A 27,813-nucleotide genomic window follows, 5' to 3' on the forward strand; every position below is an offset into this window, starting at 1 on the left:
ACTCCACGATCGGGTTTTGAAATGGAAAACATCATCCAAAAAAGAACGAGTCTCGTTTGGTTCGTAAAATTTCAATGATCTTCTTCAAATGTCCCAGACGCACGTCACATGTAAAAGCTGCATTTTGGAGCGATCAAGTAGAGCAATGCCATGGATATCATTCATAACTAATCTCGCAAATTGTGAAACATATCGCTATTGCCCTACACGGAGAACAATCGAGAATAAACCAACAAATTACGCGAGTATCTCAACGTAGTTCGTGATGTTGTTGCAAGTTAGGCAATTGGAGAAGATTGGCCAAACAGCTTTGGGGTGTAATACATCGTCATGTAGAGACCCGTCTTCTCCGTGTATGTGAGCGATACCCAAGTATGAGTCAGTCTCTCAGGCGTGCTGAAATCGTGTTTTGGACTGTAACGGATATGTCAGTTATCTCGGTGAAAAGTACAGCCGTATTGACCTGGATCTCGAAGAACGTGGGAATCTTGGAAAGAAAACTTACAATACCAAATTCATGTCCTGTTGATATCGGCCTGAGAGTTGATCATGGCCATGGCTTTTGAACCAGGAAGACAGTTTGTCACAGACTTGTGTATCTGTCTTGCCAAGCCACAACGCTGGCATGTGCATTTTGACCTCAATGTTCGGTACCTTTCCACTTTCCTTCCCGGGTCTCATCTCGAAAACAAAAACACATCTTGTCCCCGCAGGCAAGACCTCCTTCTCCTCAAAATCTGTATGAGGACTGTCGAAGCCAAAAACATATCCCCAAAAGCCACCCACTGCTTTCAAACCTCCCTCGATAGCTGCTCCAGAAAGTCTACCTCCGAGACTGAAAACGTTCTTGGCACTCTTAAGAGTCGTGATCGGAGCGATTGTGTAGACTTTGGCTCTCGAGTTTGGAGTGTCGGAAACACAATCGTTGGACACCGTGAAGATATGTGGTACCTCAGAAGGTCCGCATGACTCCAGGAACTCGTCAAGAAGTCCTATGGAAGCATTGTAGGAGCCAGCTGGCCCGTTACATTTCCGTATTGCGTCGAAAACCACAGTTGAAATAGATTTGCCTGATGCAATCGCCTTCAAAACGGGATTGAAGTAGGCTTTAGCAACGATTCCACCTCTTTCCAAGTCAAAAGCAACCAATACACGAGCCCGTGGAATTCCCGCTGGGAGCTTTGCCAAAACCTCATCCGCTTCTTCGTCCGGCACGTGAGTCTCTGACAGAAAGAGGTTGAATCTGATCAGATCGATACCAGGCACAACTCTGGCCATTGACTGCAAAAGATCCTTCGCCGCGAGTTGATTGAGTGGATCAGCCGCCGTGCCCGCCTTTGAAGAACATGGCTCGATGGTGAAACGCACTGTTTGTTCGGGTTTCTTCTCTTTCCAATTGACGCTGAACTCCACGGGTGAGCCATCGTAGACAAAAGTTGCCCCATAATGAGGTTTGCCGTTGATAGGTCGTGGTCCTAATGAAGCCGTGATCCATTGCTGGAACCAACGAACATAAAAACGTTGATCATCTTCGCTATACTGATTTGTTTTCAACAGTATAGCGAACGATTGACCAACAGCACTCCACCAGAAGCCGTGACCCTCGTTCTCGGAGTGAGCATCTTCAGTCACTTGGTCAAAAGAGGGCAACTGCGTAACGTTGGAGACAGCAGTCATGATTGAGTTTTAAGGGTTTGCATCTCACTTCCAACATTTTGTTATCGAACTTATAAATGGGAAGCCGTTAGATCACGGGACACAATATCGAGAACAAAGCATTCCATATTCTGATTGGTTCTCCAAACATACCCAAATCGTTTGTATTTCTGCAAGCTAGCTCATGGTACTTTCCCCAAACTCCCCAAGTTCGCACTTCCAAGCAAGCAATTCCAACAAGTTGAATCTGTGAGTGTTCTCCTGCTCCGGTCCGGGCCTCATTACAGCAGATCGGCGTTATTACGAATCTAGACCTGAGATTCTGCTAAATGATCTTCGAAGCTGAGCAAACATGCTTGCAAAGTTGCCATTTCCAATAAACTTTTGTTACACTGCATCTTTAATTCAAAGTTGTGTAAATACGAATACGGACTGTGATTCTGCAAGATGATCTTCTAAGCTGAACAGATAGCTTCCAAACTTGCTAGTGATTGATGTATTCTTGGTTGATAATCGTAAGTAAACTGTGCCTAGCATTATGTGGCGTGTCTTGCAGAATTCCCTGCTTATCTTGATCCTTGCTGCACCTGCCTGCATACAGCGGGTAAACCCATTGCGGATTCTCTGCACTTGCCTGACAGCCGCGTTAGCGTCTGACATGCATATCGGATCCGCTGCCCTGCATATCCCTTGCTTTGCGGTCAATGTTTATTATAAAAATTCACCAATAACTCACAAGCACATCTAAGCCACTATCATCCTGTATTTGTCTAAATCTTGAAAATCAGCAGGAACGCCTTGTCCACCAATCACGACAACAACCATGGAAATTGCGGGAAATGCTTTGGTGGTCGGCGGAGGTATTTCCTCCCCCCTGTCTTCTTAACGCCGAAATCTCCTTTACTAAAACGTGCAGGCAGCGGAATTGGAAGGAGCAGTGCAGTACTCTTGGCTAAGGAGGGTGCATCTGGTATCATGATAGGAGATCTGAACCTTGATGCAGCCGCAGAAACGGTTACTGAGTGTCAGGCCGTTGCAACACACCCGCATTTCCAAGCCAAAGCAGTTCTCGTAGACGTAACCAATGAAGACTCTGTCCGCAACCTCTTTCGGGAAGCGGTTTCAGAATTTGGCCGCGTCGATTTCTGCGTCAATTGCGCTGGCGTTAGTTGTCCCGACTCCGAAGCTGAGATGTGTGATAGCTACCACTTGCTGACTTCGTCTCCCTAGATTGGTGCCCAGGAGGCCACCGATATCGCTGGTCTCTCATTGGCCGAGTTTCAGCGTTTTCTTGATATCAATTCCACTGGGACTTTTCTTGTCACACGGGAGGCCTCCATAACCATGCGTATGCAAGAGCTAAGACCCCTATCGAACGCCAGCCGTGGATCGATACGTGGTGCGATCGTGAATCTCGGTTCGGCAACATCGTTGGTGGCTAGCCCTGGCGTGCTTCCATACACAGCATCAAAGCATGCAGCCTTGGGTTTGACGAAGAATAGTGGCAAGTCTCACTCTAATTTCAATCAAAATACACAAAGGTGTATTATGCATAAGCTGACATCATTGATCATTTCAGCTCTCGATAATGCATCTTATGGTATCAGGGTCAACTGCGTCTGCCCCTCATGGACTGACACTCCCATGGTCAGGCGGGCGATAGAAGGGGTAGAAGGACTTGCAGAATTCATCCACAAAGCTGTTCCGCTTGGTCGCATTGCGGTGCCTGAAGAAGTGGCTGATGTTGTTGTCTTCCTATGCAGCCCGAGGTCCAGCTACATGACCGGGTGCGCTCTCATCGTCGACGGTGGCACGACTTTGACGGCATTGAGATAGGATGTCAACATTCACGGGAATTGTACGAAGTCTGAGAAGCGAATCTATTTCCCCATCACAAGCAATAAATATTTTTCCTTCCTTCACAAGTGCAGAGCAGCCTCCTATGAATTTCTGGTGACCGCGAACCGCTTTTTTGCTCGCTTAACAGCCGCCCTAAAACCAAGCATTCCCCTTCCCTTTCCGGAGCACGATGAAGCTTTACTGAGCCATAATTCTTATGAATGAGTTGAAGCTGGATCAAATGAGTGTAATGAGTTGACTATCATCATGCGTGGAACGTTACGCAACATGAAATAACATTGCAAACTCTCAGACGGTCTTCTTTGCTTGATTCACGTGAGCTTGTTTCAAAGTCTGTAAGCTAAACATCTTCCACATGATGGAGTCCTGAGTCCACGATCAGCTCAGTCATTCCGCTCGAAAGCATTCTTTCTTACCCAAACAGTGCGCCAGCCAAATGTGTCGAGGAAACGAGTCAAGCCTGTAAAGCTACCGTACCAATACCACGCAGGAGGGTTTGATCTGATGCTTTGTGCCACTACATTGGAAGCGTATTTGAAGCGATCTGTAGCACCCTCTGAATAGTAGTAGCTCCGTCAGAGGACCGCTTTATGAATCGATTTGTGGGTTTCACTTACCTGGTGTTCGCAAGACGTGCTTTTTGAAATTCTCGGCAAGAGGGGAATAATACGAGCCTGTCATGAAATGCATCAGAACACACAAAATCTTTGGACAAGAGGTAATAATCGCGGTTCAAACCTTCTGGTAGTGTTCTATGCGTGTCGGACTTCAGAATGTTCGTTCTCACTTCACCTGATATGACCTAAAAGCGAAAGATTTAGCTCGTAACGCTGCGTCAGGATCTTGGACATGACATACTGTGATGACTTTAACACTATCATGATACGGTCTATTAGTCTTGCAGCCTCAGATTATCAACGGGGAGGAGAACGGACTGAAATGGTGCCATTTCCACTCGCAAAGTGTTTCCCCAGTGTGCGAGCGCAGCTTTGGTTGCGTTGTATGATGCTTGTCAAGATTTCAGCATCGCTTTTAAACCTGAAAAATGAACTGTACCCACAGCCATATATGAATGGGATGATGCCTCCGATCGATCCAATATTCACGATAGTGCCCTGAGCAGCGATGATCATGGGGTGAAAAGTGCGCACCATACGCATGGGACCAAACATATTGATATCAAACATACGCTGCACAGCAGCGACGTCTGTGTCAATTGCAGTCATAGTATAAGCTATTCCTCTGAAATACACAGTAAGTCAAATCGAACTGACTCAATGACATAGGTAGACTCACGCGCAGTTCACCAGAATATCCAGACGTCCGCCAGTCAATTCAAGAATTGAGGCTTTCAACTGAGTAATGGACTCCTCAATAGTAACATCAAGGGGAAAGAAGGTGATTCCAGCTTTCGATAAATGATCGCTTGACTCGTGCGGAAGTACAGTTGCAATGGGGTGGAGGCCACGACGAGAGTATTCTGTCACAAGTGCTTCACCTATGCCACCTTGACCACATCTGTACTTGAATTAGGGGGTGAATGACATTTATTTTCAAAAGAATAACTGACCCTGTGACAAGTGCAAACTTTTTTGGTTGTGTCATGGCAAAAATCTTTTGAAGTGCTGAAGATGAAGAACTGAGCTTGGAATGTAATTAAGTCCACTGGTGATGGTGTGAGGTCGGTCAACGCTATCGGTGCGCAGGGGAACGGCGAAGCTGCATGCACTGTATACATAAGGCAACTACACACTATCGCCGATCCAATAGGAATGTGGATGCAACTGGGGAATAATTTTCATTGAAGAGAGTTGATTGCTGTCTTCAATTGAGATGGAAGCATCACTCGGATGTATCATCTTTGTACTATTCCAGACTGCTCGGTAATATTGGATCCGTCTAATTCTCACGAATGTACTGCAAATTTTACAAAAGCGCATTTCTGGCAGCCTAAACACTTTTATGTTGCTAGATTGATACTACGTCTTTTTATTCGGCCCCTCTCCATCAGCATACTCAGCATAAGCCTTCATCAATTCTCCCATCTCAAACTCCAAAGCCTTTCCATTAACTATAATGGGCTTTACATCCAGCATGACGAACAGCATACGCGCAGGTTTCTCATTAGAGGTATTTCGCCACATGTGCATTGCCCCACGATTGATTGATACGTCTCCAGGACGAAGAATCCTCGTCTCGCCTTTCCCAATGGTCAACTCGATTTCTCCTTCGCAGACTGTCCCGATTCCGAGAGTCAGCGCTCGGTGTAGATTGGAAGCTGCTCCGGGGACGAAATCAATCATTCGCACAACGCATCCGTTAGGCATGTGAAGGGAGGGCTGTAAGTAGTTGGTTAGCTGATTGTTGATCATGGGATGTGAGCGTAGAATGACTGACGTTGTTTTTGGCAGCGAACTCGAGGTCGGCATTATCTGTGAGCTCATTTGGATTGCTATTGCTACTGTAGAAAATGGATTGAGCTCCTAGGCCGTCAAGCATGATGCCTTGGTGGTCTCCATGATCGGTCTAGAATTTCAGTCTCATTCTGAGCTTCTGACTGTGCTGAAGAACAATTACCTGCAAAAATACAGCTTCTCCTTCGCTATTATGTCCGGTGATGTATCGATTCGGATTCCGAAGTCCTGGGGCAGGAAACCCGGTAGCCAGAACAGGAGGGGTCATTATGGAATTTGAAATTGCGCTTGGGAGGCAAAAAATAGGGGGATATGATGTGAGCTTGAGAGGCTGAAGAATACTGAACACTTTTAAGCAAGGTAAGACGTAGGCCGCTGTCGAAAAATCGAAAGACGCCGCCCGCCTGCAGTCATCATGCACAAGGTCTGATATTTGGGAATATTGGAAATTTCGGGAGTAAATGGAGTTCAGACCGAAGTGAGGCTGTGGGTCTGTGACCCCCCGTTCACCAATACGAGCGATTGCCCAATCGGGACCCCCGATTCCCCAATCGGACGCTATGTGACCCCCCGTTCACTAATACGAGCGATTGCCCAATCGGGACCCCCGATTCCCCAACCGGACGCTACGATTAGGCAATGGGAGCTCCTTTACGAATCGGGCGCCCGATTCCCCAATCGGGGGCGCGATTGCCCAATCGGATAATATTTGGGTATAGGGGCTAAAGGGGCTAAAACCCCCTTACTCACTAGTTCGCTCTAAATATATCCTTAACCCTATATTCTTCACTTTGCTATACCTCACATTTTTATACTATAGGTTATAGTTTATAATATACGTAAATAGAGCAGAGTAGGGAGTTATATTTCTAGTAAAAGAGTTAATTAAAGCTAGCTAGAAAGGAGCTCAGGTAAGTGTAAGAACTCCAAAATATGGGTGTATAGAGCCTGACTAAGCGGAGCGATTATGTTATACCCAAATAAGAGATTATATTATAATATTACTATAATAGTTTAATTTATTAATTTTAGATATTAAAGGAAGTAATAATAGGGGTAATAGGGGTAAAGATATTTCCCCAGAATACTAAAACATATAAAGGCCCTTTAGCTATAGATTAATTGCATTGGTTCAAAAGGCTAGTAGGGCATCTGAGAAAGCAAAGAAGAGAGTAGCTATAGAGCATATATGTGAGAATAGAGCTGGGGAAGGAGAATTAGGTAATCAAGTTAGGGGAAGGGTACTAAAAAGGGCTAAGGTGGCTATGGGAGTACCTAGACATAGTGGGAGACGTGGAGAGTAAAGCTTAGTAGGGGTAAAGTATCTTTAATATATCTTTATTTTGTTCCCGATACCCAAATATTATCCGATTAGGCAATCGCGCCCCCGATTGGGGAATCGGGCACCCGATTCGTAAAGGAGCTCCCATTACCCAATCATAGCGTCCGATTAGGGAATCGGGGGCCCCGATTGGGCAATCGCTCGTATTGGTGAACGGGGGGTCACAGGTCGAGTTGCTTTCCGTAAGCCCTGGAGCCCGCATTATTCCTATAGATAGACAAGCCCCTGTTTTCATCCCGGTTAAGCCACGAGTCGCGGACTGGGCGTCGTGAAAAGGGTATTCATTCAGATGATCTCACGTTATCCCTTCGTCCGGTGAGACATTGCCAGACGCTAGCAAGGGGGTGTGGCTGCACTCAGACGCCGCACACGCTTGCCTTCCCCAATGATTTCGTGGCTTGAGAGGCGTGAGGCACAGGCACGGGTGAGGGAGTGGGTATCTGGTCAGTGGATTCTGAAGAATTCCAGGCAGTTTTTGTTGGTATAAGATGGAGCAATGGTCGAAAAGTTAGAGGGAACCAAAAAAGAGTGACATTACATCTGTTGAAGACATCACGAAACTGCTAGAAAATTTAATTTGAAGAATGGTGCGTCTGCTGTCTTTCACTGCAGGGTGCCTTGTGCTCCTGCATGCACTCGTGGCCGGCTCTCCCCTGCATACCGAATTACCTCGTTACTTCCAAGCAAATCCTCTCACACGTCGGAACCTGATGGTCAATACTGTCGAAAACGAATTGGGTCCTCACCTATCGAAAGGATCTCTGATCTTCGGATCGTCAAACGCTGCATATGCCAACCTAACCTCGTATTGGATCACTTACATACAACCAGATTTCGAGGTCATAGTGGAGGTGGCAGCAGAATCTGATATTTCCAAAGTTGTCAGTAACGTAGCAATGCAGCGATTGATAGTACACGCAGGCTTACTTGAATATGCATACAGGTTCGATATTGCAGTGACAACAGCATCGACTTCCTCGTGAGGAATCGCGGCCATGGAATTACCTCGAGTCTGAATAGCTTCAAGGGTTTGCAGATCAGCATGGACAAGCTACAGGGGCTCCAAATTGATGCTGCTTCGCAAACAGTCTTACTCCAGGGTGGAGTATATGCCGGTCCAGTCATCGCAGATCTGTGGGACAATGGCTGGGTAACCAGTGAGTTTCCCGTGCATGAACATCTGCATCTTTTTCTTGGCAATATCAGTGCTGACACCGATTCTGCAAAGGTACCGGTGCTGCCTACTGTGTAGGTTTGGTGGGGTTAAGTCTTGGCGGTGGCCATGGGCGTCTTGAGGGTCTTCATGGACTCGTTGCAGATGGCATTGTGCACTTCAACCTCGTCTTGGCGAACGGTAATGAGATTGGAGTTAACGCAACAAGCAATGCAGATCTGTTCTGGGCCTTGAAAGGAGCTGGTCACAACTTTGGTGTTGTGACGAGCTACAGAGCCAAGATCTATCCAAAGTCTACCCAGACATGGCATTACCATTCTTATGTCTGGACTGGGGATAAACTGGAGGCTGTCTTTGAGGCGCTGAATGATCTCCACACCAAAGATAACGGCACAACGCCTGTTTTGATGAGCTTCGAGACTGGCATCATTGCCATAGATCTTTCCATCAGTGACACCGAGGTAAGTCACAAGGAATTCTGTCCTCCTTAATCCAGGACAGCTAACCAAGAGTAGCCTGTTCTTAGCTGGTCGTTTGCCTACAATGGACCGGCAGCAGATGCTGAAGCCCTCCTTGAACCCTTCAACGCAATCGGCGCCGCCTCCGAGAATGTGCAAGATGTGCCATATCCTGACATTGCCCTTCTTCAAGGCACAGGCGAGCAAAACGGAACATGTAGCGACGGACCTTACATTCACTCCACTGATCTTCTGATCAAGTACAATGTAACGGCGCAGCGACAGCTCTACAACCAGTTCGTGCAGAAAATCACCCAGTACCCCGATCTCAAATTCTCTGCTCGTTACGCACACGAAGGGTACTCGAACAAGGCCGTTCAGGCAATCCCATCTGACTCTACCGCATATCCCCACCGCGAATCTAACATTATCGTGTAAGTAGAACTAGATTTGCTCCTTTGCTTGAGAATATTGACTGACTTTTCTCAGATACTTCCTAGCCGCCGCAGCGCCAGGATCATCTGATCAAGCACCAGCAAAGACCTGGGCCCAAGAGGCACGAGCACTCTGGATAGGGAATGATAAACCACAGACGTATGTCAATTATGCGTCAGGAAATTCATACGAAAGCCTACAGTCTGTATATGGGTATGAGCCGTGGCGTTTGAACCGGCTACGTGGGTTGAAGGCGAAATATGATCCGCATAATAGGTTCCGCTACTATGAACCTATTATTTCCAATTGAGCCATCCTGGAGGATTGGCGATGAAAGAAGGCAGTAAGAAGGTGGAGAGTTGGCACACAAATTAGACTTTTTTGCATTCAGAATGCTTCGTATTTAGAATGTATTTTGATGATTTTGAACCTTACCTATCCCTTGCTGGCATGAAGTGAATCCCCGGTTTATGAGCAAATCTCGATAATGTGGTTTATCTGACAGAAAGAAGCTGCATTCAGTTTTCATAGACTTACTCAACTTTATTCGCAAAACAAAATATAATGTCAGAGCTTGAGAAGTGTTGCTGCAACGGCTGTTGAGTGGCGTGCTTACATAATGCGGGGTAGCTTCGACCCCGCAGTCGTCAATGTCAATTTACTTCATGGAAAATCGGCACATATTTACAATCAGGATCCACTTAATTCATTGAGATACGAGCGGGTTCTTTGATGGATGATCGTATTTCATAGGAAAGAAGACTAGCTATGCATGCACCCTCCCCCAACAACACTAGGCAAGCTTGGAGGAGACTTTAACATGTGTCTGCAATTCAAATCCATTGCTTGCTGCCCAAGTGAGAGATATAATCTCCTCCATTCTTCTCAAGGGTGGCATTGTCCCATGTCTTGATAACATCTCCAATGGCCTTCTCTGGAGTAGCGGGACCTTTGAAATGCGGTGCGTATGACATAAATTTACCCATCAGGCGTTGCAGTCCTTCCATCTGGTGAGGGGTCACTGTAAGAGACGTGTTGTCAGCTTCATTCCATGTTGAGATCCAAGAGAACAGCTTGTGATATTATTGGAAGGAAAATTGTTCTTACATGCTCCATAGTCGAAGGCGCCGACGTCTACCATTCCTGGGCAGATACCAAGGAAGAGAACACCTTGATCCTTATACTCGGCGTGGAATTTAGCAGTAACCAAATTCATGGCAGCTTTAGAGATGGAGTACAGAGCACCAGTATCGATTGCGAGAGAATTGACCATCTCGACATCCGACATTCCGCTGGTGATGCAGATGGCCTTCTTGACGGTACCCTTGAGCAGAAGGGGGACGAATGCGGTGTAAAAATGAATGTTGCCAATAACGTTGACATCGATAAGCTTGTGCATGTCGGCGGCGAGTCCCTTTGGATCATTCTTGTCACTGTTGGATGAATCAGTCCTTCTGCACCAGCTTCGAGGAGAGAGGGAGAACCTACAGGACACTAATGGGATCGAACGAATCAAAGGTGGTCACATATCCAGCGTTGGCAATCAGATAGTCGACTTTTCCATCTGTGATAGCGGCAGTTTCTTCGGCGGCTTTCTAGGGTGGTGTGAGCGAACGCCTCTAAGCAGCATCAGACAACGCTACCTTGAGATCTTCGTAACTTGTGATATCCGCTTGAAAGATGTGGATGTTCTTGCGGTCACTCAACTCTTCTGATATCTTCTTATCGGTGTAAGCCTTGTCGCGGACGAGGCCAATTACGGTATTCTTGGGGTCGCTGGAGGTTTGACGAAGGATCTCGAACTGTTGAGGAAAAGTGTCAGTCAAGCTGTAAGATATGGCAGTATTTGATGGAAGTTACGCCTAATCCCCTCGATGTGCCAGTGATAACGTAGGTAGCCATGATGATTAGAGCTTGGTGGACTTGAAAGAAGGAATATGGTAAGAGGAATGATTTGTTTGATCAAGACGACATGGCGGTTATGCGAGGTTTATACGACTGCACGTGACATGTTGCTGCTTACAGATCCAGGTTACACAAGACGTCAGGTTGGTCAGCCAGTGAAACAGTCACATGTCGTCACATAGCATTTCTGCCCTTTGGTTTGTCGCATTGTATCCAACATGCAATCTGAGCCGATCCAATATATGTAGGCCAGCGTTTTTTCAGCAGATATGGCAAGACACTCCACACCCACACCTCCATCCCACGCCTCCTTCCCACATGCCAATCCCTCCATGCAAGGGTCAGCACATCCCTGGCAATTTGCAAGGCCCGGTCGTCTCTCTCTTTTCTTCCCCCGCATCGGATTACAATTGTATGCATATTCTATTAGTACCATATTCAGGGCCTGTAATTTTTTGTTTACCAAGAATTTAGTACCTGCGTAATTAGGGTGAGTGTGTATGTAGATAACCTCGCGATGACAGCTGAGAGGCGGCCGCTCTCGTAGTGAATATAGTGTTTGTTTTTGTGGAAAATTGCAGCCCTGATTTGAAAACCCAACAGTTGGTGTTGGAGATCATCAAAATGTCTCTTTACAATTTCAGCCTTGCTTTCTATGCTGGCCTTGTAGCTGTAATTCTTCTTGCTTTACAAAAATACTTCAAGATTGGCCATAGGCCAGCGAACTATCCCCCAGGACCTCCAACTTTGCCATTCATCGGCAACTTGCACCAAATTCCTCAGAAAAACCGCCATCTACAGTTCGAAAAATGGGCACGGCAGTATGGGCCTGTATATTCACTGATTCTGGGCGCCAAGGTCATGATTGTCCTCAACTCAGACCTCGCAGTTAAGGACCTGCTGGATAAGCGTGGTGCTATCTACTCCTCAAGGCCAGATATTTATATTGGCCAAAATATTCTCAGCGGTGGGCTGAGAGTACTCTTCATGGTATGTCTTTTTCACCTAAGTCAAATATTTGTATGTACAGGAGCTCATACGACTCCAGCCAAATCATGGAGTATGGACAATGGTGCACAAATTGGCCCGTCGCATTCTGAACGTGACTGTTGCACGAACATATGTGCCATATCAAGACTTGGAAAACAAAGCTATGCTTCTTGGCGTTTTGGAAAGTCCAAGTGATTTTATAAATCATCTTCGTCGATATACGGCGTCTCTGACTACTCAGATGACGTTTGGATTTCGGACGGTGAGCATGCACGATGAAAGGTTCAAAGAAGCATTCTATGTATGTTAATAACATCTGGTCCATCTTGCTAAGAGAGTTGCTTATGTTTTTTCCCCAGATTTTTGATCGGAGTGGAGAGATGATTGGATCACGAGTAAGTGAAGAAGTGTTCTTGGACCTGACTCTCTAGTGTTCTGACTCTAGTCTAATTTGAAATATCAGACTGCAGCTCTTTTTGATTTGTTGCCCATCTTAAGATATTTACCCGACTTTCTTGCGCCCATCAAAAAGGAAGGGAGAGAAATACACCGCCGGGAGTTGAAGCTATTTCGAGGTCTCTTCCTCAACGCCAAAACAGGGCTACAAGATGGTACTGCTAAGGTACGAGATCCCGAATATTTGAAACCAAGAATCCTGCAATGATAATTCTGTCATACAGCCTTGTGTGTGCGTCGATCTCGTTCAAATGCAGCGAGAGGAGAAATTCTCAGACAACCTCGCTGGGTACATTAGCGGCTCACTTTTGCAAGCTGGCTCTGAGACCACGGCAACAATACTTGTCGCCTTTGTGCAAGCGATGGTCATTTTTCCTGAAGTTGCAAAAGCTGCCCAAGAAGAGTTGGACCGTGTTTGTGGTGACCGCATGCCTGATCTGAACAACGTTCCTGATCTCCCATATATTCGGGCTTGTGCCAAGGAGAGTCTTCGATGGATGCCAGGTTTCATGTTGGGTATACCTCATGCCGTTACGCAAGATGATTCGTATATGGGGTATCTCATTCCAAAAGGCTCAGCGGTGATTCTAAATGTTTGGTATGTTCTTTCTGGCTCATTTGAATTTGGCAGTTCTCTTTAGCTAACCCTTTTTTTTTTCCAGGGCTATCCACAATGATCCCCAACGACATCCAAATCCAAGGCAATTCAATCCTCTTCGATACATTGACGACCACCATACTTCCATAGATTCATCCAATAACCCGGATGTCAGCAAAAGAGACCATTTCGTCTTCGGTGCAGGAAGACGCAAGTGCCAAGGTATGCACATTGCTGACCGATCGATATTTCTAGCTATCTCGCGTCTGCTCTGGGCATTCAATTTCCACAGAGCGGTAGATGGCGAGACTGGAAAGGAAATTGTTCCTGATATGGATAGTTTCGCAGATGGTATGATGATGATTCCAAAACCCTTCGCTGCGAATATTCATCCTAGAAGCGCTGCAAAAGCCGAAAAGGTCAAGCAGGAATGGGACCAAATGTTGGAGATGCTTGATGAAAACCAACAATGGAAGGAGGTTCCTGAGGGCTTGGTTTGGAAAGATGAGCAGGTGTCTCAGTGAGAGACTTTAGATTTTCCATGAATAGAAAGAACTCCCATACTGTATACATTTCTCTTTGATGGGAATTCGTATATCACAATATCAATACGATCAAATAATCATTCTCACACGTGATGGTTCCTTACTTTCCAAATCTTACATTCCCGCATTCATTGATTGCAGTTGAATTGCAATAAATTCAATTATACTTGCAGGAAGATATCAGTGTCACTAAACTTGAGGTCGAAGTTCAACTGGGCCCATAGGCAACGTGGAATTCAAAACTCGCTCTGATAAAATCCATTGTCCACCCCATTCATTTCTACAGCAGCTTTCTCGTGCCCCGGTAATCCAACATAGTCCTTCCCGAGAACACCAAGGAATCCATCCACTTTATTCCCTGCCACATTCACATCCTTCACGTCAAGCAGAACAAACAGAATACGCGCAGGCAAGAGCCCGTTCCCAGTGACGTTGATCCACCTGTGAGATGTAGCACGTTGAATAGCAACATCACCACGCTGCATGATGCGCTCTTCGCCCGAGTCAAGCACCATTCTGAAGACACCCTCAATCACGATGGCGTAATCGAGACTTTCGACGCGGTGCATGGGAGATACACCACCGGGGGCGAAATCAATCATGCGGCATACACTGCCATTCTTGACCGTAATTCCAGGCTGTGTCATGTAGTCAGTTTGTGATACTTGGAGCTGGTCTTTTGGAGCATGCCTCATTTTCGCGGCTGTACTTGACGTCAACATCGCCATTGAGGTTCACAGGATGCTCATGTGTTGAGTAGAGGATATTTGCAATCGCTGACTTGTTCACCAGCTCGCGGTGATGATCTCCAACGTCGGTGGATAGAAATACTGACTTGCCCTCAGCATTGTGACCGGTAATGTGACGGACAACACGGGTGAGGCCTTGGACGGGGTGTGGTGTTACTACATAATCCTCTGCTGGGTTGTGCATATCTTTGGCAGCCATAACTTATGATAATTTGGATGGTGTTGGTGGTGATCTCAGTTTCAAATCTCTGAATCTTTGAGGATGTAAAATTTGAGCAACGAAAATTAATTGTGAAGATGTTCTAGCATGTGAAGAAGTCAGCGTATGACAGCCGGAACAAATTATCCGACGTTGGTATTACCTGTTCTTCGCCTTCCGTATTACATGCACGACATCGCAGACTAGCTGCAAAATTCGTGGCAGGTAGCCCGCCCCGGTCCGTGCCGCAAAACCAACATTTTACAAGAGACTTATCAGTATCAACAGCAAACACATGTGAATCTCACTCAAAAATTTCCAGTTTTCACTTATCTATGCTTTGCTACAGAAAACAAACAGCCTCAGTATATGCAATGCAATGCACGACGGAACATGGCTCCGAGGCAACTCTTCCAGTAAGTCTGATAGCTGAACTGTGACCCCCCGTTCACCAATACGAGCGATTGCCCAATCGGGGCCCCCGATTCCCTAATCGGACGCTACGATTGGGTAATGGGAGCTTCTTTACGAATCGGGCGCCCGATTCCCCAATCGGGGGCGCGATTGCCCAATCAGATAATATTTGGGTATCGGGGCTAAAGGGGCTAAAACCCCCTTACTTACTAGTTCGCTCTAAATATATCCTTAACCCCATATTCTTTACTTTACTATACCTTACATTTTTATACTATAGGTTATAGTTTATAATATACGTAAATAGAGCAGAGTAGGGAGTTATATTACTAGTAAAAGAGTTAATTAAAGCTAGCTAGAAAGGAGCTCAAGTAAGTATGAGAACTCCAAAATATAGGTATACAGAGCCTGACTAAGCGGAGTAATTATGCTACGCCCAAATGAGAGATCATATTATAATATTATTATAATAGTTTAATTTATTAATTTTAGATATTAAAGGGAGTAATAATAGGGGTAATAGGGGTAAAGATACTTTCCCAGAATACTAAAACATATAAAGGCCCTTGAGCCGTGGATTAATTATATTAGTTCAAAAGGCTAGTAGGGCATTTGAGAGAGCAAAGAAGAGAGTAGCTATAGAGCAAGCATGTGAGAATAGAGCTAGGGAAGGAGAATTAGGTGATCTAGTTAGGGGGAGGGCACCAAAAAGGGCTAAGGTGGCTATGGGAGTACCTAGACATAGTAGGAGACGTGGAGAGTAAAGCTTAGTATGGGTGAAGTGTCTTTAATATATCTTTATTTTGTTCCCAATACCCAAATATTATCCGATTAGGCAATCGCGCCCCCGATTAGGCAATCGCGCCCCCGATTAGGGAATCGGGCGCCCGATTCGTAAAGGAGCTCCCATTACCCAATCGTAGCGTCCGATTAGGGAATCGGGGGCCCCGATTGGGCAATCGCTCGTATTGGTGAACGGGGGGTCACAGAACACCTGATGCGAGCTGCCAACGAGTATGATAGCTAGTGTGCCTCTGCAAAGCGAGAACACCAAAATCCACTCGAGTCGAACATTTAAACTGTACTTTAAATAACCGGAAGTTAATAGAAATCCAAAAGCATTGCGTCTAATGAAAGCTGATAAGGTAAAATGCTATTTGCAAAGATGGCTTTTGCTTTTTAATATTTTATAGCAATATACAGGCTCTGTAACTAGGACAATCTTTAGCGATCGAGACGCAAAGCTGGCCGCAGCGTAGCAGATATTCAAATTTTAATTAATTTATTAGTTAAAATGGAAGGTGTTTATGGTTTATTTGATACTTTTGATGAGTTTGATGACGATGCATTTGATTATGAAGATACAGAGCTTGGCGATCTTAGAGTCTATTATAGACTAATAGGAGAGCCTAGAAATGGGGAAGACGCTTGGGATTCAAGTAATGAAGAAGATTTGATTAATGATCCTGATTAAGAAGACCCTAATGGGCCTGATAAAGATTCCTTCATGCATGGCGGATCATTTAAAGTAGGATTTAGCCGGCGCCATGCCGCATACGTCACCGCCGCGATAATCATCTGTGACGTTAGAGCTACGAGTAGTCAATTGAGTGAGCGAAGTAGGTTTGAATCTTAAAATAAGGGTAGTAGAATAATAAGAATGGCGCTTGTTTTTATAAGGAAGAAGGTATGATGGCCTTTATATACAGAGCTTGGGGACGCAAAGCTGGCCGCAGCGTAGAGGATAATAGAGGGGCATTCTCAAAACACTGAAAATAACCCCGCTGTTGGCCTTGAAATCCACTATACCTTTTAGGGCGTTAAGCCTATAAGAGCCTGTAGTTTTAGCAAGCACAACGCCAAATTGTAACCCTGCTAGCTCACCAACAGGGCTTATCCAAATTAGGAGCCCTTTAGGGGTTGAAAGTGGAGCTTACAGGGCCTAGCCCTGTAAGCACCCTGAATTTCCCGGACTTTTGACCGCGTTCTTCTATTGGCATGATACTCTTGCAGCTTCTCTGACGGGAGATTGATCACCCCTGCATGCGAACAAATAACGTCAATAGGCCAAGCCAATTAGATGCTGAGGTTTTGACTCGATGCCATTGTCATAAATGAACACCCCCATCTTGGTGTTTGGGATTCGGGAATCTTCAACCTTGCACAACATTGAGACTTCGAGTACTAGATTTTCTTTTAAGGGCACGAAAACCACGAGTTATTAGACTGTAACGTCGAGACAATGTCTCTCAAGGACGACCCGCCATGCATTGTGGGAATGGGTAATGTACCTTGCACTCCTGTACAACAGCAGCAGTAGGGAATAAACGCTAACTTTGTGAATAGCTTGCCGCCTTCCCGGCAATGTCTGTTCCCCAGAAGACTTATGGAAACTCATGGTCGACGAAAAGTCAGCCCAAGGTCCTGTTCCGCCTGAGAGGTACAACATCAAGGGGTTTTACCATCCAGAAGGCGGTGCCCGCAGTGGTTCAACGAACGTACCTGGTGGGTACTTCATCAAGGAAGATGTCCGCGAGTTCGACAACAACTTCTTTGGCATCAACAACCTGGAAGCGACGTATATGGATCCGCAGCAACGAAAGTTGCTCGAGGTGACTCTGGAATGCCTTCAAAGCTCCGGCACGACAATGGATAGCATTTCGGGCTCCATTACTGGAGTCTATGTAGCGAATTTCTCGGTCGACTACCAACCGGGACAGACGCGCGATCCAAATTATATACACAGATACACAGCAACGGGCTCGGGAGCGACAGTGATGTCGAATCGAATCAGTCATGTTTTCAACCTCAATGGACCAAGGTAAGACAGCCAAACATTCCCCTTCACGCTTGTCAGGGGATTTTTAGAGAAGCATAGCACTTGCTAACAAGCTGCAGCTTCACTGTTGATACAGCTTGCTCCTCATCAATATATGCTCTCCACCAAGCATTGAACGCAATGAAGACTGGTGATTGCGAAAGTGCTATCGTAGCCAGCGCGAACCTGATGTTGTCGCCAGAGCTTCACATAGGTGCCGCAAAGAGTGGCGTTTTGTCGCCGACCGCACAATCTCACACTTTTGACATATCTGCCGATGGGTATGGTCGAGCAGAGGGTGTGGGCGCTATATATGTGAAGCGACTTTCTGCCGCATTGCGGGATGGAAATCCCATCAGAGCGGTCATTCGAGGAAGTGCTGTGAATGCGTAAGTTGAACCTTAGTGTGATTTCGATGTTACCCCGCATTGCAGATTAGCATAGAGCGACGATCAGAGGACAGCATGCAAGCTCATGCAGAGAATCACGTACTGATGGCTGACAACAATGCCACAACAGGAGTGGGCGCACGCCAGGAATCTCGCTACCGAGCGGTAAGATGCAGGAAGTTGTTATGCGCAATGCATACAAGGATGCGGGTCTAGATGTTTCGGGGACCGATTACGTCGAGTGCCACGGTAAATGAAGATCTCATCGCCCTGTTGAAAGATTGCTGACATAGAGATTTTCGCAGGCACCGGCACTCCAGTTGGAGACCCCATAGAAGTAGATGCTGTGGGAAGAGTTTTCTCTCCACGAGAGGGCGCTCCACTTCTGATTGGCTCGGTAAAACAGCCCCCTTTGTTGCCGTTGGGGCTCTTTCACGATCATCAACTAATTGAGGGCAGGTGAAAACGAATGTTGGCCATAGCGAAGCAGCCAGCGGTCTGACCTCCATCTTCAAAGTTACAAAAGCCTTTGAGAATGGCCAAATACCGCCTACCTACGGAGTAAAGACACTAAACCCAAAACGTAAGCTACAACCCCTCTCCTATGATCAAACATAAGCTAATATTTCATCAGTCATTTTGGCAGAACGAAATGTCAAAGTTGCTACAAAGGTAGAGGAATGGCCACGTCTGCTACGTCGAGGGAGCATCAACTCGTTCGGCTATGGTGGTGCGAATGCACATGTCATTCTCGAATCGATCGACAGTTATCTCAGCCAAAAGAATCCACCCGCCAATACTATTGGTCTTCCCAAGAATGATAACTCTACGAATGGAGCTTATGCCAATGGAAATGGAACCCATGCAAATGGAAACGGAGTTCATACAAATGGAAACGGAGCTCACACGAATGGAAATGAAATTCATACAAATGGAGTCCAGCCAAACGGCGGCAAGACAAACGGACATTTGAACGGAGATCCATGCACAGAAGCAATTGACCAACTCTTGGTGCTCCCGATATCAGCAGCATCGCCAAAATCGCTACAGAGGCTCATCCAACAGATTTCCAGCACAACATCTGAAAGTCAATCTGTACAAATGCTGCAAAGCGTAGCCCACACCCTAAGCAAAGGCCGGGATCATCTTCGACATCGCAGTTTTCTTCTCGCTTCGGTTGATGGAGTTAAGACACCCCCAGCTGACGCAACCATTGGCTCAACAACCGATCCTCTGCCATTCGGTTTCGTGTTCACCGGGCAGGGAGCACAGTATGCTGGCATGGGCGAGGAACTATTGCACCATAGCCAGGTCTTCCGCGAGACTCTCCACGAATTAGATGATGTCTTGCAGGCACTTCCTGCACCATACACCCCATCCTGGACTCTCGAGCAAACGCTTCTCGATGACAAAGAAATCAGTCGCATCAACGAGGTCACCCACAGCCAGCCAATTTGCACCGCTGTGCAGATCGGACTAGTCAATCTGTTGAAGAGCTGGGAAATCAAGCCCAATGCCGTGGTAGGGCATTCGTCAGGAGAGATCGCCGCAGCGTATGCTGCTGGCTTCCTCAGTGCGTCACAAGCTATCCTCGTTGCCTACTTCCGTGGTTACGCAGTTGGCCAGCTGCGCACGAAAGGTGCCATGATGGCGGCTGGCTTGGGTTTCGAGACTGCTCAGGCACTCATTGAAAGTAAGGGTCTTGAGACACAGGCTCGTGTAGCATGTATCAATTCTCCGGAAAGTGTCACCTTGAGCGGCTCTTCGGATGCTATTGAGAGTCTACTCGACGACCTACAGAGCCAGAATAAGTTTGCAAGGAAGCTGCAGACAGGCGGCCGTGCCTACCACTCGCATATGATGGAAGAGGTCGGCCAATTGTATGAAGACCTTCTGACGGCTGTATTCCACCGCGCGCCAAAGGCGGGGGGTCATGTGAATGGCTCAGTTGTCAATGGTTCAGACCCCGTCGCCAAGGAGACAGAGGACGTCGAGATGTACTCCTCAGTCGGCTACAGCCCTGATGTTTTACGAGTTATGGATTCGAAGAGTGTTGGAGCAGCCTACTGGCGCCAGAATCTTGAGCAGCCCGTCCAGTTCAGCGCGGCATTGACATCGCTCGTAACAGACAGAAAGAAACTCCACTTGATTGAAGTTGGATCGCATATGGCTCTCAAGGGACCCATTCAGCAGATCCGGAAGGCTGCTGGTCTGGATCAGAAGAACGTTCCTTACTCCTCGACGCTAGTCAGGAATGAAGATTCAAATTTCTGTATCAAGACTCTCGCCGGTACACTCTTCACAAAGGGCTATCCCTTGGCATGGGACCACGTTAACACACTCGGCATCTCGTCAAAGCACAAAACAAAGCCCAGGATAGTCTATGAGATGGCGAAATACCCATGGGACTACTCCAGTGGCTTGAATTGGAGCGAGCCTCGTGCGAGCGTCGAGCTGCGCGCCAGAAAGCACATGCGCCATGAGCTCCTTGGGACAGCTGCTCTCACTGGCAATGGCATCGACTTCACCTGGCGTAACATTCTGAAACCCAGCGAGATGCCATGGATCAAGGACCACAAGCTAGAGGGGCAAGTTGTCTTTCCTGCTGCGGGCTTTATCGCAGTCGCTGTTGAGGCCGTCTCTCAGGTTACAGGTATCAAAGAACAACTAGAGAAGAGACAACACGATCTCGGATTCGAACTTCGTAATGTCACCGTCATTGCCGCGCTGAATATACCAGACGAGGAGGATAGTGCTGGCAAGGACTTGGAGCTGCACACAACCATGTTTTTGCGCAAGATCTCAGGGGCTAATACCTCAGCCGACTGGCATGATTTCTCGATCTCATCTCTCTTCTGGACGTCAAGCCAAGCCACTCTCCACTGCACAGGCAGCATCCGAGTCACGCGAGGCAAGAGAGAAGGCGATGTTGGCATGAAGGTGAACAATGCCGAGGGATTCGACTTGTGGTCTTCGACGAATCGTTGGTACACCAAGTGGGATCAAGAAGGGCTATGTTTTGGACCCCAATTCAAATCACTGACCAGCCTCCGGACGGACAGCGTACAGACGCGACACGAAGCCATAGCCACGGCGAAAATAGAACCAAAGGTTGTTGGTGGACCATTTGAATTCTACTCCGTGCATCCGATTACCATCGATGCAGGACTTCAAGCTGCGTGCTTGAGCGGCACAGCTGGTCGTGTAGCTACGCTCAAGGCATGGCTTCCTGTCTTCATTGCTGAGTGTTTCATCCAGCCGCCAACAGGCGCAACAGATAACGAGGTCGAAGGAGAGATACATGTGAAGTCTGAAGAAATGGGCTTCTCCAGCAGACGTATCGATGGTGTAAGCACATGTACTCTCATCCAGAAGAATTCCAACTTGTGTGTTCAGAAAAACACTCGCCGAATCAGCAGGATCAAACAATAGAATGACAAAAGACTTCACTGACATTGATAATCTAGACAATCTGGAACACGAATGGGACACCTGTGGTGGAGTTCAGAGACTCACGAATCGCTCTTTACACTGGAAAGAACGCCCTCATCCATGCAGACGCTGCCGAGGGTAACGGTACTGCTAATGGCTTTAGCGATCCATTAAGCAAATACATGCAGCGCCAACCAACCCTCAGAGTACAGGTAAGATTGATCCTGAGGTCTTCTTCAGTTGCGCATGCTAGTACATAGCTAACCTTTGGTGATCGATCAGTGGAAACCAGACGTCCTGAGGCTCGGCCCAGACGCAGTTGAGGAACTCCGAGCGTACATTACCACTTTCCTAGAACAGCAAGACCCAGATGTAAGGGACGATGAAAGTCTCGCAGTCATCGGTGCTCTCTTAGAACTGGCTGGCCATAAGAATCCACGCATGCGCATTTTGGAACTGGGTGGCGATGCCCAGGGATACAAAGCTAAACAATGGCTGGATATGCTGGGTAAGGAGACAGCATTCTCGCTTTGCCGATCGTGGCATGCAGGTACATTGACAGAGAACGGAGAGATCACAATCAAAGACGATGTTGAAGGGCCTTTCGAGGTTCTTGTGGTGCCAAAAGTAAGTGCTGCTCTCCCATTTCTCGTGGTCTGAAAGAGTAACGGTAGATGATTGGAGATGCTTGAGTTCTAACTATTGTGTTGTAATAGCATGCCACATTGACGTCCGAAGATGGTTGCGAGCAGATTGCCGACCGGATTGCCGCGTTGGTTGGCGAACAAGGGATTGTGATCTGCCGAAAGTCAGCTAAAGTTACGAATACCTTGCAAAAGGCTGGATTTGACGTACTGGATGTGGGAACCCAAGTCCTCCTAGCTGTCCGACCAGCACAAACCTCCAGCCTCCAAGGCAGAAATGCTTTCATTCTGGTAAGCCAACCTCTTTCGTTCTTTAGCCTTCTTGTTCCCCCACAGTTTTCATCAGAAGTGCAGACTAATGACTCGCGACCATATAGCAAGCAGAGAATTGCTCCAGTACCATTGGCAAGTTCTCGGATATTTTGGCCGCATTCTTAGAAAAGAACGCTGGAGTCGCACAAGCTCGTGTGCTTGGCTTGCACCAACTGAACGACGTTCATATCGATCAAAGCGATCTCTGTATCTCTTTGATCGAGACAGAACATGAATCGCTAGCCACTCTGTCGCCAGAAGCTATGGACAGTCTCCGTGCGGTCACCAATACCGTCACCGACCTGCTCTGGTTAACAGGAGCCAACATGCTGGGCAAGATTCCTGATCCTAACCTCACACTATCCAGTGGCCTTTCGCGCGCTTTGATGCTCGAGCAGCCCACCCTCCGATGGTCCGTGCTTGATATTGGGTCGTCAATGAAGCAATTGGCAGATCAAGTCCATGCCAACCATACCTGCAGCAACGTTGTGAGAGCAGTTGTTGCCCGATATGAGCGAGACGACTGCGAGTTCATATCGGTGGATGGACTTCTCAATGTGAGCAGATACTATCCTGACTTTGGAGTCAACTCGCTATTTCGCCAGCGACTGGAAGCACAATCCGAGACAGAGAAGCAAACACTGGGGTCGATTGGCTCAGCCCGGCTGTCAATTGGGCGGCCTGGGGCGACTGATACCATTTATTTCCAGCAACTGTGCGAGCTCGAGCAAACGCAACCACCTGCGGCAGGCTATGTTGAGATTGAGGTTAAGGCCGTGAGTCTGAACGCAAAGGATGTGTACGCGATGAGCGGGCGCGTCGAGACGCGAGAGGTGACAACGGGCTTTGACTTTTCGGGGATAGTGACAGCAGTGGGATCCACCACAAGCGAGCAGCCATTCCAAATCGGGGATCGTGTGGTCGCCTGTGCCCCTTTTCATATTGGCACTACAGCTCGTGTTCCCGCAAGCTGCGTCCATCGATTGCTGGAGCATGAAGAATACACCGTCGTGCCAACTTTGCTCCTGGCCTATGCGACAGCGCTCTACGCCCTGAATGGCCGCACCCATCTTCGCGCCGGCGAGTCTGTTCTGATCCATGCTGGCTCAGGTGGCGTTGGGATTGCGGCTATTGCACTTGCACAGCAAATTGGTGCTAAGGTCTACACAACGTGCAGCTCGCCAGCCAAGCGCGACTATCTGATCAATGAGCTTGGAGTTGATCCTGATCACATCTTCAGCTCTCGTGATGCGTCCTTTGTTCCCGCCATACTGGCTGCCACGGATAGTCATGGTGTCGATGTCATTATCAACTCGCTGGTGGGTGACCTGATGCACGATGGCTGGCAGAAATGTCTTGCCGATTTCGGTCGCTTTGTGGAGATAGGGAAACGCGAGCTGTTGGATGCCGGTCGCCTTGATATGCGCACTTTCCTTCGGAATGCTACGTTTACGGCCTTTGATCTCTCTGATCTCTTCCATTCCAAGAGCCCCTTCTCAAACGCCACTTGGGATCGCCTAGTGGCCGAGACGCTAGAGCTTTATCGCGCCGGCAAGATCAAGCCTCCTCCCATGGAAGTGTTTGATGTTACCCGCGTGGCACAAGCATATCGCTTCTTTGCTCACAAGGACCGTGTTGGCAAGGTCGTCATTTCTATGGAGAATCCCCAGGCGCGGGTTCCTGTTTCTCCAGCCAACTATCTGACCTTGTTTGATCCAAAGAAGGTGTACCTCTTGATCGGATGTCTGGGTGGCCTCGGCCGCAGTTTGAGCCGATGGATGATGACTCGCGGTGCCCGAAACTTTGTCTTCGTAGGACGTTCCGGGGCAGATAGGCCAAGTGCTCAACAGCTAGTGTCTCGATTGGAGCAGAATGGGGCCAATATTGATGTGGTTCGGGGTGATGTTTCGAGTGCTGCTGATATCAAAAAAGCAGTCGAAGTTTGTGCGGCTAACGGACGACAAATTGGAGGTGTGATCCAAGCTGCTATGGGACTCCATGAGGCTCTTTTCACAAAGATGTCCAACGATGCTTGGTGCGTTGTTTTCCTTTTTCCCTAATTCAATTCTGGATTTCGTACTAATAAAGACATCGCAGGCACACAGGTATCGATCCCAAGTATCAAGGAACTTGGAACCTTCACAATGCACTCGAAGGGCACGACCTCGACTTTTTCCTCCTCACTTCATCTGTTTCTGGCACAGTGGGCACAGCCACAGAGAGCAATTACTGTTCAGCCAACGGTTTCCTCGATGCCTTCGCAAAATGGCGCCGCTCTCTCGGCAAGCCCTGCGTATCAGTGGGTCTGGGCATGATTTCAGAAGTCGGCTACCTCCACGAGAACCCCGAAATCGAGGCGCTCCTACTCCGCAAAGGTATCCAGCCCCTGAACGAGGATGAGATGCTGCAAGTCATCGATCTGGCCCTGGCGAGCGAGGCATCCGGTAGTGTTGCCGAAGCACATATGCTCACGGGTCTAGAGCCAGCAGCTGTCCGTGAGCTGAGCGCCCGCGGTTTCGATGTCATGACCCATGGAGTCCTCATTGAAGCACGTTCCAGTCTCCTTCTGGCCTCCCTTCAAGCGGAACAAGAAGCTGCAGCCGCAGCTTCATCCCAGCTGCAAGGTGCCCACGATGCAACAATGGCTAAAGCAGCTGCGCCTTGGTTCAAAGATGTGCCCAACACGCTGACGGCAACATTCGCACCGGAAGCCAGCGCCAACACAATGCACGAGGCCATTCTGAATTTGATTAAGAAGCGCTTTTCGAATTTGATTTTGATGCCGTTAGACCAGGTCGACGAGGAGAAGCCGATGCCGGATTTCGGTATCGATAGTATGATTGCGTCTGAATTCCGTTCTTGGTTTTGGGCTGTTTTCCGGGTCGATTTGCCATTTTTAGACATCACGAGCCCGCAGAAGACATTGCTGGGCCTGGCAGATTTTGTACAGGGGAAGATATTATAAAGGTACAAGTTCGGCGCATATTGTTAATTCCATAGGGGTTTTAGAATTTAGAATTAAGATGTTTGCCTAGTCTTCCTCGCATCTTAGAAGCGTCGTATCGTGACTGTCTTCTCTATGCCTAAATCGAAGAAAGCGGGGTAATATGCAATAGGGTAAAATAGCAACAAGGATGGTCCGTGTCCTAGCACAAAAACCCCGCAATAGTATCTATTTCCAAGTTCCTCGATTTGGAGATAGAGGAGATATACTACTACTAACTTGGCAGATCTAAATCGGATAATAGAGTTTCTTAATAAAAGAGAAATATAGGGTAAGGGTCAGGATAGGATTTGAGAATTTGAGGTTAAATTAATTTCGCATTTACTTGGGAATTACACTCTAGGTATCTATATTGCTATTAAAGCGTTATGGTAAAAGATATAATTGATCAAAAGTGGTGTTATAATATAACGTTTCCCGATTTGGCGAAAAGCTTAGTATTGCCGACAAATTACCGCCTTCCGAATTAGGGTTTTTCGGATAATCTAATTATAAAGCTATACTAAAGAAATTTAAAAATATTTATATATATATTAATATTTATACTAAGCCTTAGAATTATATAAATATAATTTTTTTATAATAAAGTATAAAAATAATAAAATAATTAAGATTTTTATTCTTTAGTTTTTATACTCGCTTAATTTATTATATTAGAGTTTTTTTAAATAAAACGCGATTCTTTTAAACTTTATTCTTTAATTATAATTTACTAGCATTTAATTAATATAATTAAAAATAATGCGAAAATATAATAAGAAATAAATTGCTTCTTTTTGTTTGCTTCTTTGCATATTATAGAACCCAAAAGCAAACGTGCGATTATTATTACAGTTCTAGTCTGCGCTTACCCAGATCAGGCTCTCGCCTAATCGGACTAGCCTTACCCCTTGACATATATATAGACTTCGTCCCTTCTACTATTTGTACATAGCTCTTTACCTTATTCTCCTAAGAATCAAGCCGCAATATTCTTCTGGACTTTATCTTTCTTAGTTTGCTTTATAGCGCGATTATAATTATATCCTATCGACCGCAGTCGCTTACTACTTTTAGCGCCGAAATTTAATATTTGTAAAAGGGCCGCATTAAACGCATTTTTGAGATTTGGAAAAACAGATTTTTTTTATAAATAGAGCTTCTTCGAAAATTTAAAGGAATAGTCTTTAAAATTTAATTATGTATTATATTAAACATATTATGCTATTGCGCGCAAAATAACTAATTTAGTAGATTAAATGCATTTAGCATATAATACTAAAAGTGGCTTGTTACAATCGATGGAATAATTAAATATATGACTCAATTAACTCTATGTTTAAAGCAGCCATTTGACTTAGTTACTAAGAAACAATATTGGTTAAATCCTACTTATTAATGTAAGTTTTATGGTTTGGGGACTGAAATTGCAGGGTAAAAAAATAGATTACTATTTTTAAAGTAGAATATCTTTTTTTTTTATAAAGTCTATTATAATTCTTTGCTTAATATATGCGTTTTCCATTTTGATTTTAAACCGTTTTCGTAGTAATATACAATTTATTATCAAGTGTAACCGATAGTAACTTATTTAGGAAATAAATTCACGTAATAGATATTACGAGCTAATAATGCGGTTTTGAAACTTTAGGTATTTCGCGATTAACTTTATAGTAATTTTACTATTTAATTAAATTCTTTTGCGATTGCAATTTAATTTAATTAATTTTTTTCAAAAAGCATAATTTGTAATATAAAGTCTCGAGTTTTTTTCCGATTACTATTAAAAGCTTAATACGTATTTGCAACAAACTTTTTTAATAACAATTACTATTATTTAATTTGATTTTAATTATAAAACATATTTATGATTATAATTAAGGCTTTAGTGCGTATATAGTATATACTTTTAATAAGTCAAAAGTTTCTTAATCGAAAGTATACTAATAATATTAAATCGCAAATTAATACCGAGTTTTATTTTTCCCGAATATTTATAATGTTTTTTATAATACATTATTACTAAATATCCCGTAAATA

General features: G+C 46.0%; 9 protein-coding genes across 9 annotated transcripts; 4 read left to right on the top strand and 5 right to left on the bottom strand.

Moving 5' to 3' along the window:
- Nucleotides 1-129: 129 nt before the first annotated feature.
- On the bottom strand, nt 130-1,705 carry K444DRAFT_617440 (aromatic prenyltransferase). The gene is made up of 2 exons (XM_024881126.1): nt 506-1,705; nt 130-414 (listed from the first exon to the last, which is right to left on the bottom strand). Exons 1-2 carry the CDS (start codon nt 1,675-1,677, stop codon nt 279-281), a joined length of 1,308 nt encoding a protein of 435 aa, XP_024731914.1. The 5' UTR covers nt 1,678-1,705; the 3' UTR covers nt 130-278.
- A 774-nt stretch (nt 1,706-2,479) lies between these two features.
- On the top strand, nt 2,480-3,492 carry K444DRAFT_645844 (NAD(P)-binding protein; the record flags this gene model as incomplete). Its single annotated transcript, XM_024885134.1, has 4 exons — nt 2,480-2,516; nt 2,573-2,820; nt 2,887-3,160; nt 3,236-3,492. The coding sequence occupies 4 exons, from the start codon at nt 2,480-2,482 to the stop codon at nt 3,490-3,492; spliced, it is 816 nt and encodes a 271-aa protein (XP_024731915.1).
- Nucleotides 3,493-3,804: 312 nt separating this feature from the next.
- K444DRAFT_538919 (NAD(P)-binding protein) lies at nt 3,805-5,121 on the bottom strand (the record flags this gene model as incomplete). Its single annotated transcript, XM_024875581.1, has 8 exons — nt 3,805-3,882; nt 3,933-4,072; nt 4,134-4,190; nt 4,255-4,318; nt 4,436-4,524; nt 4,577-4,758; nt 4,813-5,034; nt 5,087-5,121. 8 exons carry the CDS (start codon nt 5,119-5,121, stop codon nt 3,805-3,807), a joined length of 867 nt encoding a protein of 288 aa, XP_024731916.1.
- Nucleotides 5,122-5,308: 187 nt separating this feature from the next.
- On the bottom strand, nt 5,309-6,367 carry K444DRAFT_617443 (uncharacterized protein). Its single transcript, XM_024881127.1, has 3 exons — nt 6,094-6,367; nt 5,914-6,042; nt 5,309-5,855 (listed from the first exon to the last, which is right to left on the bottom strand). Exons 1-3 carry the CDS (start codon nt 6,196-6,198, stop codon nt 5,496-5,498), a joined length of 594 nt encoding a protein of 197 aa, XP_024731917.1. The 5' UTR covers nt 6,199-6,367; the 3' UTR covers nt 5,309-5,495.
- A 1,395-nt stretch (nt 6,368-7,762) lies between these two features.
- On the top strand, nt 7,763-9,774 carry K444DRAFT_617445 (FAD-binding domain-containing protein). The gene is made up of 5 exons (XM_024881128.1): nt 7,763-8,153; nt 8,216-8,429; nt 8,501-8,907; nt 8,962-9,338; nt 9,394-9,774. The coding sequence occupies exons 1-5, from the start codon at nt 7,857-7,859 to the stop codon at nt 9,647-9,649; spliced, it is 1,551 nt and encodes a 516-aa protein (XP_024731918.1). The 5' UTR covers nt 7,763-7,856; the 3' UTR covers nt 9,650-9,774.
- Nucleotides 9,775-10,060: 286 nt separating this feature from the next.
- K444DRAFT_666927 (short chain dehydrogenase) lies at nt 10,061-11,436 on the bottom strand. The gene is made up of 5 exons (XM_024887241.1): nt 11,200-11,436; nt 10,983-11,141; nt 10,828-10,934; nt 10,447-10,772; nt 10,061-10,360 (listed from the first exon to the last, which is right to left on the bottom strand). Exons 1-5 carry the CDS (start codon nt 11,239-11,241, stop codon nt 10,173-10,175), a joined length of 822 nt encoding a protein of 273 aa, XP_024731919.1. The 5' UTR covers nt 11,242-11,436; the 3' UTR covers nt 10,061-10,172.
- Nucleotides 11,437-11,813: 377 nt separating this feature from the next.
- On the top strand, nt 11,814-13,850 carry K444DRAFT_617447 (cytochrome P450). Its single transcript, XM_024881129.1, has 6 exons — nt 11,814-12,234; nt 12,293-12,535; nt 12,594-12,629; nt 12,698-12,856; nt 12,915-13,288; nt 13,353-13,850. Exons 1-6 carry the CDS (start codon nt 11,869-11,871, stop codon nt 13,810-13,812), a joined length of 1,638 nt encoding a protein of 545 aa, XP_024731920.1. The 5' UTR covers nt 11,814-11,868; the 3' UTR covers nt 13,813-13,850.
- A 75-nt stretch (nt 13,851-13,925) lies between these two features.
- On the bottom strand, nt 13,926-14,816 carry K444DRAFT_617448 (uncharacterized protein). The gene is made up of 2 exons (XM_024881130.1): nt 14,524-14,816; nt 13,926-14,471 (listed from the first exon to the last, which is right to left on the bottom strand). Exons 1-2 carry the CDS (start codon nt 14,779-14,781, stop codon nt 14,070-14,072), a joined length of 660 nt encoding a protein of 219 aa, XP_024731921.1. The 5' UTR covers nt 14,782-14,816; the 3' UTR covers nt 13,926-14,069.
- A 2,632-nt stretch (nt 14,817-17,448) lies between these two features.
- K444DRAFT_617450 (polyketide synthase) lies at nt 17,449-25,834 on the top strand. The gene is made up of 12 exons (XM_024881131.1): nt 17,449-17,477; nt 17,542-18,016; nt 18,094-18,402; nt 18,533-18,651; nt 18,708-18,799; nt 18,862-18,985; nt 19,037-21,750; nt 21,870-22,046; nt 22,117-22,461; nt 22,551-22,769; nt 22,856-24,825; nt 24,888-25,834. The coding sequence occupies exons 1-12, from the start codon at nt 17,474-17,476 to the stop codon at nt 25,753-25,755; spliced, it is 7,416 nt and encodes a 2,471-aa protein (XP_024731922.1). The 5' UTR covers nt 17,449-17,473; the 3' UTR covers nt 25,756-25,834.
- Nucleotides 25,835-27,813: the final 1,979 nt, after the last annotated feature.

This window comes from Hyaloscypha bicolor, assembly GCF_002865645.1.
Source record: "Hyaloscypha bicolor E unplaced genomic scaffold K444scaffold_126, whole genome shotgun sequence".
Classification (NCBI taxonomy): Eukaryota; Fungi; Ascomycota; class Leotiomycetes; order Helotiales; family Hyaloscyphaceae; genus Hyaloscypha; species Hyaloscypha bicolor.

Bases quoted from the DNA above. Each gene is read 5' to 3' on its own strand.
- K444DRAFT_617440 (XM_024881126.1), bottom strand. From the start codon at position 1,677: ATGACTGCTGTCTCCAACGTTACGCAGTTGCCCTCTTTTGACCAAGTG. The intron at 415-505 runs GTAAGTTTTCTT...TATCCGTTACAG, and splicing joins CAGGACATGAATTTGGTATT to TCCAAAACACGATTTCAGCA.
- K444DRAFT_617443 (XM_024881127.1), bottom strand. From the start codon at position 6,198: ATGACCCCTCCTGTTCTGGCTACCGGGTTTCCTGCCCCAGGACTTCGG. The intron at 6,043-6,093 runs GTAATTGTTCTT...CTGAAATTCTAG, and splicing joins GAGAAGCTGTATTTTTGCAG to ACCGATCATGGAGACCACCA. The intron at 5,856-5,913 runs GTCAGTCATTCT...AACTACTTACAG, and splicing joins AGTTCGCTGCCAAAAACAAC to CCCTCCCTTCACATGCCTAA.
- K444DRAFT_617445 (XM_024881128.1), top strand. From the start codon at position 7,857: ATGGTGCGTCTGCTGTCTTTCACTGCAGGGTGCCTTGTGCTCCTGCAT. The intron at 8,154-8,215 runs GTCAGTAACGTA...ATATGCATACAG, and splicing joins AATCTGATATTTCCAAAGTT to GTTCGATATTGCAGTGACAA. The intron at 9,339-9,393 runs GTAAGTAGAACT...GACTTTTCTCAG, and splicing joins CGCGAATCTAACATTATCGT to ATACTTCCTAGCCGCCGCAG.
- K444DRAFT_666927 (XM_024887241.1), bottom strand. From the start codon at position 11,241: ATGGCTACCTACGTTATCACTGGCACATCGAGGGGATTAGGC. The intron at 10,935-10,982 runs GTAGCGTTGTCT...ACACCACCCTAG, and splicing joins CAAGTTACGAAGATCTCAAG to AAAGCCGCCGAAGAAACTGC. The intron at 10,361-10,446 runs GTAAGAACAATT...CGTCTCTTACAG, and splicing joins CGCCTTCGACTATGGAGCAT to TGACCCCTCACCAGATGGAA.
- K444DRAFT_617447 (XM_024881129.1), top strand. From the start codon at position 11,869: ATGTCTCTTTACAATTTCAGCCTTGCTTTCTATGCTGGCCTTGTAGCT. The intron at 12,235-12,292 runs GTATGTCTTTTT...ATACGACTCCAG, and splicing joins GGCTGAGAGTACTCTTCATG to CCAAATCATGGAGTATGGAC. The intron at 12,630-12,697 runs GTAAGTGAAGAA...TTGAAATATCAG, and splicing joins GAGAGATGATTGGATCACGA to ACTGCAGCTCTTTTTGATTT.
- K444DRAFT_617448 (XM_024881130.1), bottom strand. From the start codon at position 14,781: ATGGCTGCCAAAGATATGCACAACCCAGCAGAGGATTATGTAGTAACA. The intron at 14,472-14,523 runs GCATGCTCCAAA...TACATGACACAG, and splicing joins AGTACAGCCGCGAAAATGAG to CCTGGAATTACGGTCAAGAA.
- K444DRAFT_617450 (XM_024881131.1), top strand. The intron at 22,770-22,855 runs GTAAGCCAACCT...GCGACCATATAG, and splicing joins GCAGAAATGCTTTCATTCTG to CAAGCAGAGAATTGCTCCAG. The intron at 24,826-24,887 runs GTGCGTTGTTTT...AAGACATCGCAG, and splicing joins AAGATGTCCAACGATGCTTG to GCACACAGGTATCGATCCCA.